Genomic DNA, 11,157 nt, shown 5'->3' on the forward strand with positions numbered 1-11,157 from the left:
ACTGTTTGCAGGTCTTGGTGTTCTAAACTTCCTGCATGGGTGTAAATGTGCTGAGTTTGTTATAGTTCTTTATTCTGAGAAAGAATTTTAAAAACAATTAAATCTGCAAACCAAAACACTGTAGTTTAAACATCAGGTAAATAAATTCCACATTAATTACCCACAAACCTGCTATTAATAAGAACAGTAAGTATAATAACATACTGCAGGTCATACTGTATAGAGACAGTGGAGTTACATTAAAATATGATAAAACATCTGCATTAAGAGAATGAATAATAATAATAATAATAATAATAATAATAATAATAATAATAATAATAATAATAATAATAATAATAATAATAATAATTCACCCAGTACCAGAAGCCCAGAGCGCAGGTGTGACGCAGGCCGAGCCACACGTGTTCAGTGGAGGCGTTTTGAGTCACTTCCTTCACCCAGAGCTGCAGCTCCTCAGAGCGAACTGAGACCAGGTCATGATGACGGTTCCTGCAGTATATCAGAGCTTCTTTCCAGGTCAGATTCTTATTAATCAGGATCAGTTTATCTGAATATACCAGGGAATAACAATTGTACCAGAAATAAACATTCCAACATGTTCACAGTCTACAATCTGTACAGTAAGAAGATCTGCAGTCAGTGTTTTATATCAGAGGGACATTAATTCTTTAAAATAAAATACAACTAAAAAGTGTTGAGTGTAATGTAACTCACTCTCATGGCAGATGAATGGGAGTTTTTCTGTGCAGTTCACATCAGTCCAGTAACGTTGCTCAGACTCAGACACTGCAGCACAGATGAAACCTTCACTGGGTTTGTCAGATCTCCAGTATCTGAATGTGGAGTTTCTTTGATCTGACCAATTCCAGGAGTCATTAAACAGACCGATCCAAACCTCTGTAATGTCTGAAACTCAGTATGTCTGAGCATCGTACCAGCGCTTTTTATCACCATTATATACATATTTATTAGTGTTTGTGTTTTTTCTGAAAAAATAAAAATACCACAATGATGAGCTCATTCATGAGTTTATTAGATTTTTGTATCTTAAATCAAAGAACTTTAACAAAAAAGTGACTAAGAAAAATAAAAAAAATAACTAATACAATTAGATCCTTCATTTTAGGTTTAGATTTTCATTACTGTAACATTATTAAACTTATTTACTTTTTATTAACATCTCTTACCTTCATAACATACAAAAGGTTTCCTCATTTCACATTGGTTATCATTCCATAATTTTCCCTCATTACACGCCACACAGTACTCTTTCCCCCCATCATTATTTGGTTCCCCACTACTCCAGTTTGTGTAAGTGACTCCGTCTCTGTAGAAAGTTTGGTCTTCCAGAGACCACAGCCATCTCCCAGGTCCTGCTCTCTGTAGACCAATCCAAGCTTTCTTTGCATTTTTCTTCATCAGTGTGTGATTCAGCTTCTTCATCTCTCCTATGTTGCTGATGGTTGCCAGATCAGTGTATTTCTCTCTGCAGTAAGTCTGAGCTTCACTCAAGGTTTTATTCTCATTCACAAAGTGATAGCGATGAGGAATATATGCTCCTGTACCACATAATACTGTGAAAAAATAAATAAACACACAAATTAAATCATCATCACAGACTTATATTATTGGATCAAAATATGGATCAAACACAAAATCATGACACATTCTTTAACAGCTTTTTCAACAATTATCAACATTTTTTAATTTTTTTTCTGAAAAATAAAAAAAAAAAATAAAAGAAAAAGAGCTGAAATTTTATGATCACATTGTCTGTTAACACAAATACACATAACTTATAGTGCACACAACACTGACCTGAGAAGACCAGGATAACAAAACACCATTCATGACTCATGTCTGTAAATAAAAGTAAATAAATAATTAAATAAACAAGTGAGTAAGTAAATAAAGATTTTTAAATTTAGATATGATATGTGCTTTCATGACAGAAACAACTTCCTGTTTAGTGGCAGGATCCCAGATCCCATTTATTAAACATTACAGTTTACATTACAGTTAAAGGTGATAGGCTCAGTGTTTTGTGACCACTGGAGCAGCAGTAACGTGTCACAAAGTGGCATGATGCTGAAAAGGGGTGTGGTTTAAATGACTACATCATCACAAGGATACTGGATATTGTGGTACATCGTCTAGTCATATGAACTCGTCTCCTTCCCTGCAGCACACTGACCTTTACCTTGTGACATACCTTTACATTTCATTTACTTTTTTATGTCAAGCAGAATCTTTTGAGTGATAAAAATTATCTGTCTTCTCTTTAACCAAATCTATTTTTATTTTTTCATGATGCTGTCAAAACGGCAGGAAAATTGCAAAAATTGCACATATTCTATTCTGAATATCAGCAGACAGCAACACACACAGTCACATGGTAAAAGATTCAGACATCAGGATAATGTAGTGATCACAAGGGAAGAATCTGTCAAGCCCTAGTTTAGAGTTAATTTAACTCCTAGTCTAGAGATAAACAATAACCTATAAACTATGGTGGAGAATCACCCAAGTTTCTCCTCCCCATCTTACACCTTTCTGCTAAACCTACAGTGTGTCTAAACAAACGCCTCTATTTATGACAATAAAAATCAGAGAGAGAAAGAGAGAGAGAGAGAGAGAGAGAGAGAGAGAGAGAGAGAGAGAGAGAGAGAGAGAGAGAGAGAGAGAGAGAAGGCAACTGAAATCTGACAATTTGGTGAAAAGATATTCTAACAACATTTCACTATAAAAGTATTAAAGTATATAATAAACTCAACTACAAACATGTAAACAAGTACAATATTCATACCTGGAATGTTTCACATGGACTTTAGTGGTGTAGCGAATAGTAGAAAAGCTCCCAGGTCGTGTGTTGTGAGTTTGTTAATGCTTCCTTCTGTTCTTCTTCTTCTCACCTTCTGCTTCTGACCTGCACAGACATCACATTATATCCCTGTCCTCTTTCATCTACCCCTCCCATCCTTTTGCCTTGTGGATTCATTTTATTCTCAGGAATGACATCCCAGCTGCCTGTGCTTGGAAAACAGTAAGCATCAACTACTCTGCATGAGGAAACTGACCTTTAATAACAAACTAATAAATGTCCAGAGACGACCACTAAGTTTTTACATTTTTACATTATTTTTATTTGTCCATTGAATGTTATTAAAGTGATTTTGTCAGAATGATGATTATAATGATGACATCACTGTGTATGTGTTTTGTCTTCCTCCTATATTTCTTCTTAGCTCATTTCCATACTGGCCTTGAAGTAGATATTATCTCAGGATCAGCTGTGTTACAGGTTCAGACCTGTGAGTTTCTGAGGTTCAAACAACAACAGGAAGTTCACTGTGCTTTGCATTTTGGGTCGTGTGAAGGGTTTATTTGACTGAAGCGCAGCTAGCTTTGTGTGTGTGTGTGTGTGTGTGTGTGTGTGTGTGTGTGTGTGTGTGTGTGTGTGTGTGTGTGTGTGTGTGTGTGTGTGTGTGTTTAGGAACAGGAGGCTTTGTAAACATATTGTAGGGCTCTTAGAGAGATGGAACACAGAAGAAGATGCACAGAGACTGTATTAAGCTTAACAGTGAGGTGGTATTTATTTCCTCATCAACTTAGTGCAGTACAGAAATTAAAGAAACAGAAAGAATAAATAGTTCCTTCCTTTAAATGGCCGTAGGGATGTTTGGGCAGAGATCCAGGCCCCAAAACTAGGCAGCAAGAAGGGGACGGCAGGACAAAGGTGACGCAGCCCTCTCCAGGAACGTAGAAAAGTCTCAGCTGGATGTGACTGAAAAAGAATGTGAGAGAGACAACAAGCATTATTTCCGTTTGGCACGCACATTTTCCCCCTAAAGCCGCTGAGCTTGGTTCCTGCTGTGCTTTCCTCCTGGAGGTTGAATGCTCCAGCGGCGCTCCTGATTGGCTCGTGATTTTCGGCGGGAGTTTTGGCCGCTCCGCCCCGCTCTCACGCCCCGCAGCGCTGGCTAAGTGCTGAAGTTCGGGAGCTCGCGCTTAGCGCCGCTGGCCAAGGTGCTGAACCGCCGCCTTTTACACTCTCCCGCTTCTTGGCTGCCGATGCAGTGGGCGAAGAGTGAATTTTCCTCCGTGCATTTGCGGCGGTGCACGTGCCGCCGTCACAATATATTTGCCAAAAATCCACAGCTGATCCGAGACAGCGGAAATAACACGATGCAGCATCTTTGCTTTAATCTGTTTGTCATAGTAGCACAATATGGCGCAGAGCTACACTACCCATCAACCCCTGTACATCACATGATCTTTCCATACATTCACTCATCACTCTCACTTCTTTCCTATTTCTCCTTAACTAGCACTACTTAGGTTCCAGTTTCCAAGCGTGACTGACTGACCTTCATAGGTAGAGCAGATGAAGTTGAGTTTCTGGCTCTGAGGCAGGCTGATCCACTTCTGCTCTCCTCCAGACTGCACTGCTCCTGTTCTCTCCTCATGACTGCAGTCTTCAGACCCTGTCCCGTTACCTGGAGCCCAGTTCTGGTAGCAGATCATCTCTCCATTCACCCAGTACCAGAAGCCCAGAGCACAGGTGTGACGCAGGCCGAGCCACACTTGTTCAGTGGAGGCGTTTTGAGACACTTCCTTCACCCAGAGCTGCATCTCCTCAGAGCGAACTGAGACCAGGTCATGATGATGGTTCCTGCATTATATCAGAGCTTCTTTCCAGGTCAGATTCTCCTTAAGATTAGTTTATCTGAATATACCAGGGAATAACAATTATACCAGAAATAAACATTCCAACATGTTCACAGTCTACAATCTGTACAGTATGAAGGTCTGCAGGCAGTGTTTTATATCAGAGGGACTTTCTTTAAAATAAAATACAACTAAAAAGTGTTGAGTGTAATGTAACTCACTCTCATGGCAGATGAACGGGAGTTTTTCTGTGCAGTCCACATCAGTCCAGTAACGTTGCTCAGACTCAGACACTGCAGCACAGATCAAACTTCCACTGGGTTTGTCAGATCTCTAGTATCTGAATGTGGAGTTACTCTGATCTGACCACTTCCAGGAGTCATTATACAGACCGATCCAAAAACTTGAACTGACTGAAACTTTAATCAGACTCTTGATCTCTTCATTCTCAGTTTGTTTACTCACACTGACCAGGTCGGTGGAACATCGTACCAGCTCTTTTCATCACTAATATATCCATATTTATTAGGGTCTTTTTTTTCTTCTGAAAAATAAAATTTCATTAGATTTTTGAATCTCATGTCAGTAAAAGAACTTTTATAAAAAAAAAAAAGTGACTAAACAAAAATCAATAAAAATAACTAATACAACATTACTGTAACATTATTAAATTTATTTACTTTTTATTAACATCTCTTACCTTCATAACATAGAAAAGGATACGGCGTTTCACATTTGTCATCATCCCAGTATTTACTGTAGTAATAATATGCCACACAGTACTTATTTCCCCCAGCATTATTTGGTTCATTAGGATGCCAGTTTCTGTAAGTGTCTCCGTCTCTGTAGAAAGTTTGGTCTTCCAGAGACCACAGCCATCTCCCAGGTCCCGCTCTCTGTAGACCAATCCAAGCTTTCTTTGCATTTTCCTTCATCAGTGTATGATTCAGCTTCTTCATCTCTCCCATGTTGCTGCTGGTTGCCAGATCAGTGTATTTGACTTTGCAGTAAGTCTGAGCTTCACTCCAGGTTTTATTCTCATTCACAAAGTGATAGCGATGAGGAATATCTGCTCCTGTACCACACACTACTTTGAAAAATAAATAAACACACAAATTAAATCATCATCACAAACTTATATCATTGGATCAAAATATGGATCAAACACAAAATCATGACACATTCTTTAACAGCTTTTTAAACAATTATCAATATATTTTTTTCTTAAGAGCTGAAATTTAATGATCACACTGTCTGTAAACACAAATACACACAACTTATAGTGCACACACACTGACCTGAGAAGACCAGGATAACAAAACACCATTCATGACTCATGTCTGTAAATAAAAGTAAATACATAAATAAATGAACAAGTGAGTAAGTAAATAAAGATTTTTAAATTTAGATATGATATTGGTTTCTCATTATTACTTATGAAAGAAATCACCCATGTTTCTCCTCCCCATCTTACACCTTTCTGCTAAATACACACTCTAAACCAGGACTTTCTGTTAATGAAACATTTTAAGTGGTCATTACTTATTCTTTGTTGTTTTTTTTTTAAAAAAAATCTTTGTCACTACTAATTCAAATTAGTTGTTCGCACAATTCAGATGAAATATTGAGTGCAATGATCATGTTAAGCAGAGACAACTTGGTATGTTACACTTCTGTAAGGGAGGGGAGGGGATGGGAAGGGATGGTAATGGAGGGGCGGGGCCTTGAACAGGTCAACGTGACAATGCGCTGGCTGGTCCTCAGTGTGCAAACCGTGGATTTTTTAAAGCACTTTAAAACGGTTACTGTAATTAGTCTAATATATAGAAATCTTTCTGACAGTAAATGATTAGCATAAAACCCATGTTAGTTAAATGTTAATAATTTAACTTAGTGTAAATGTGACAATTGATGCTAGGTTTTTTTCCTCATTTTCTGTCCGTTCACAGTAACGTGAGCTATTTCTGTCAGGTCAGATTTAATAACATTAGCCAGTGTTATATGTTCCCAAAGTTTGCATTTCGCTGGCATAAGTTTTTTTGTGTTGGTTCATATAAGCGTGTGTATGTTATGCATGTATGTTACACGAGCTTGTCGCTAACGCTAGCATGTCTCAGGTGTATTAGAACTTAATACACAACTTAAACAGTTTAAAAGATGTAGTCATTAGCAGATGTTCATTAACGTTTTACAGTGAAAGTGATTTGCTAATCTAAATGTTTTCTTATGCTCTGTTTTCACAGGTTCTTTTACAGATGCAGTGGAAGTGGAAGTTTTGTGAAGTCATACAGTATGTGACAAAGGATGTTACCTATTTAAACATTATAGTTAATTACCATCAGGGCTAAGCTAGCTTCAGAAGCCATGCCTGTTTTTTGTTCTCAAGATGCACTTTAGTGGTGTAGCGAATAGTAGAAAAGTTCCCAGGTCGTGTGTTGTGAGTTTGTTAATGTTTCCTTCTGTTCTTCTTTTTCTCACCTTCTGCTTCTGACCTACACAGACATCACATTATATCCCTGTCCTCTTTCATCTACCCCTCCCATCTTTTTGCTTTAGTGGCTTACAGTTTTTTTGGATTGCTTACACACTAAAATTAAAAGTAGTACACTATTAGCAAAACCTTACACTCAAGAGGCAAAACATCAGCCCATATTTGCACAACTATAAGCACATTGTCAACCTCACACTTGTTGCAAAACTCTATACACAGTGATTTGCAAAACAATAAACACACTTAACATACATTACACACAAAAATCTATCTATCTACAAAGGAGGGGAAGAAACAGCATTGGCCTCAGGGCTATAGTCAATGTCCCAGGGCAACGTGGGGGTAATATAACACTCTGTGCAGCCATTACACAGATGGAGTCCTCCACCGCTATGTCCATATGGGCGTTTACAATACAGCACTCATACTTACATAAACCGATCATATGCAATACATTGTTGTTTGGGACAATATGTCTTTCCACCGCTCTCCTCTGGTTCAGAACTGGTTTCAGCAACATCCACATTTCACCATCCTATATCTTCCACACTCTCTGTGAGAATAATTGCAATGAAAGAGGTTTAACCTGTCCAAGCGACGGATGAGAATTCCTTACACTCTCCATTCCTCAACCCTATAGAAGAGTTTTTCTCGGCATGGTGGTGGAAGGTATATGATCTCCGTCTCCAGGCTGAGGTACCCGTCATCCAAGCCATGGAGGAGGCCTGTGACTAGATGGAGGTAGCAGCAATGCAAGGATGGATTCGTCATTCACAACGTTTCTTTCCAAGGTGTCTTACTAATGACAACTTTGCCTGCGATGTTGATGAAATTCTCTGTCCAGATCCAGCTAGGCGAAGAGACAATGTCTAGTTTTTTTTTTGTATTTTTTACCATAAACTTACAGTACATGTAAACATTTTGGGCGTGTTGACAAATAAATGAGTTTCTTCAGTCTGCAACATTGGTCTTGTGTAGTGTTTGGTGAATTTACATTATATTTGTACTTTATTGATGGTAGCCTACTCTAATCATAGGGAAGTAGAAGTGCTAAAAGTGTTTTAGGTTTATCACAACAGAGTGTAACTCGTGCAAACAGAGTATAGTAATGTGAAACGTGTGTGTTTCATATGGTAGCAAAGTGTGGTTTTTAAACAGAAGTGTATAATTTTTAGAAGAGTGTTTAATTATGCAAGGGATCTGTAGTGTTTGCTAATTGTGTGTGTGGTTGTGCTAATTGTGTGTAGTGTTTTGAAAACACGGGCCCTGTTTTGAAAATCGTGCTTAAGCAATCCAAAAAAACTATAATTTTATTATCAGGAAAAACATCCGAGCTGCCTGTGCTTGGAAAACAGGAATCATCAACTACTCTGCATGAGGATACTGACCTTTAATAACAAACTAATAAAAGTCCACAGACGACCACTGACTTTTACATTTTTACATAATTTTTATTTGTCCATTGAAAGTGATTTGGGTGGAATGATGATTATAATGAAGACATCACTGTGTATGTGTTTTGTCTTCCTCCTATTTTTCCTCTTAGCTCATTTTCATACTGGCCTAGAATTAGATATTATCTCAGGATCAGCTGTGTTACAGGTTCAGACCTGTGAGTTTCTGAGGTTCAAACAGCAACAGAAAGTTCACTGTGTTTTGCATTTTGGGTCGTGTGAAGGGTTTATTTGAATAAAGCGCAGCTAGCTTTGTGTGTGTGCATGTGTGCATGTGTGTGTGTGTATGTGTGTGTTTATGAACAGGAGGCTTTCTAAACACATATTTGCAGAAAATCCACAGTTGGTCCAAAAAAGTTGAAATAACACGATGCAGCGTCGTTGCTTTAATCTGTTTGTCATAGTAACACAGTGTGGCGCAGGGTTAATGTTGAACTGTTGACTGAACCAGAGTTGTGTATGAGATTAATTTCCCTCACAGAGCATAAAATAAGTGACAACTTTACACACACCATACACACTCTTCATGTTTGTGTGTGTGTTTGTGATGTGGAACAATCTTTATATTTATTTTTATCTGATAAGAAAATTGTCAGCAGTCATTACGATCCATATTCTTACACGTTAAAGAAACAAGTGCTCAGAAATCCCAGATATAGAAACCATCAACATGTAAATATTCAGACATCCTGATAACAAACTCAGCTGTCTACAAGTAAAGAAGGCAAACAAAAAATGACAAAATTTTAATAATAAAAAAGAACAATGATGATTTTAACATCACTGTTTGCAGGTCTTGGTGTTCTAAACTTCCTGCATGGGTGTAAATGTGCTGAGTTTGTTATAGTTCTTTATTCTGAGAAAGAATTTTAAAAACAATTAAATCTGCAAACCAACACACTGTAGTTTAAACATCAGGTAAATAGATTCCACATTAATTACCCACAAACCTGCTATTAATAAGAACAGTAAGTATAATAACATACTACAGGTCATACTGTATAGAGACAGTGGAGTTACATTAAAATATGATAAAACATCTGCATTAAGAGATTGAATACTACTACTACTACTACTACTACTACTACTACTACTACTACTACTACTACGACTAATAATAATAATAATAATAATAATAATAATAATAATAATAATACAAATAAACAAAAAATGAACTACAATATTATAAGAATATGAAGAAAAATCTTACTGACTTAATACACACACACAGAAACACTACAGTGACAAACCTTCATAGGTAGAGCAGATAAAGTTGAGTGTTTGGCTCTGAGGCAGGCTGATCCACTTCTGTTCTCCTCCAGACTGCACTGCTCCTGTTCTCTCCTCATGACTGCAGTCTTCAGACCCTGTCCCGTTACCTGGAGCCCAGTTCTGGTAGCAGATCATCTCTCCATTCACCCAGTACCAGAAGCCCAGAGCGCAGGTGTGACGCAGGCCGAGCCACACGTGTTCAGTGGAGGCGTTTTGAGTCACTTCCTTCACCCAGAGCTGCATCTGCTTAGAGCGAACTGAGACCAGGTCATGATGACGGTTCCTGCAGTATATCAGAGCTTCTTTCCAGGTCAGATTCTCCTTAATCAGGATCAGTTTATCTGAATATACCAGGGAATAACAATTGTACCAGAAATAAACAGTCCAACATGTTCACAGTCTACAATCTGTACAGTATGAAGGTCTGCAGTCAGTGTTTTATATCAGAGGGACATTAATTCTTTAAAATAAATACAACTAAAAAGTGTTGAGTGTAATGTAACTCACTCTCATGGCAGATAAACGGGAGTTTTTCTGTGCAGTTCACATCAGTCCAGTAACGTTGCTCAGACTCAGACACTGCATCACAGATGAAACCTTCACTGGGTTTGTCAGATCTCCAGTATCTGAATGTGGAGTTTCTCTGATCTGACCAATTCCAGGAGTCATTAAACAGACCGATCCAAACCTCTGATTTGGCTAAACATTGACTAACATTACAGATCTCGTCATTCTCAGTTTGGTTCCTCACACTGACCAGGTCGGTGTATTTCTCTCTGCAGTAGGTCTGAGCATCGTACCAGCTCTTTGTATCATTAATAAATACATATTTTTTATTATTTATGTTTTTTTCTGAAAAATTAAATATTTACACAATGAATAGGTCATTCATGACTTTTTTTTGTTTGTTTTTTTCATTTTTTGCATCTTTAAATAAAAAAGGGATTAAGAACAAAAATCTAGAAAACTAACTAATACATTTTAGAATTAGATTTTAATTACTCTAACATTTATTAAATTTATTTACTTTTTATTAAAATCTCTTACCTTCATAACATACAAAATGATTCAACTTTTCACATCGGTTATCATTCCATTTATTTCCATTATAAAACTCCACACAGTACTCAACTCCATTACAATTGTCTGGCTGTCCTCTGTCCCAGTGTGTGTAAGTGTCTCCATCTCTGTAGAAAGTTTTGTCTTCCAGAGACCACAGCCATCTCCCAGGTCTCGCTCTCTGTAGACCAATCCAAGCTTTCTTTGCAT

The 11,157-nt window shown here is 37.7% G+C and overlaps 1 protein-coding gene and 1 pseudogene across 1 annotated transcript; both read right to left on the reverse strand.

Moving 5' to 3' along the window:
- Positions 1-3,861: 3,861 nt before the first annotated feature.
- On the reverse strand, positions 3,862-7,869 carry LOC125139483 (annotated as a pseudogene).
- A 790-nt stretch (positions 7,870-8,659) lies between these two features.
- On the reverse strand, positions 8,660-11,155 carry LOC113648905 (macrophage mannose receptor 1-like; the record flags this gene model as incomplete). Its single annotated transcript, XM_047803670.1, has 4 exons — positions 8,660-9,472; positions 9,867-10,229; positions 10,396-10,740; positions 10,936-11,155. Coding segments are annotated over 4 exons (933 nt in total), but the record flags the coding sequence as incomplete, so codon positions are not given.
- Between the last annotated feature and the right edge of the window lie 2 nt (positions 11,156-11,157).

The sequence above is a fragment of the Tachysurus fulvidraco genome, chromosome 18, assembly GCF_022655615.1.
Source record: "Tachysurus fulvidraco isolate hzauxx_2018 chromosome 18, HZAU_PFXX_2.0, whole genome shotgun sequence".
Taxonomy (NCBI): domain Eukaryota; kingdom Metazoa; phylum Chordata; class Actinopteri; order Siluriformes; family Bagridae; genus Tachysurus; species Tachysurus fulvidraco.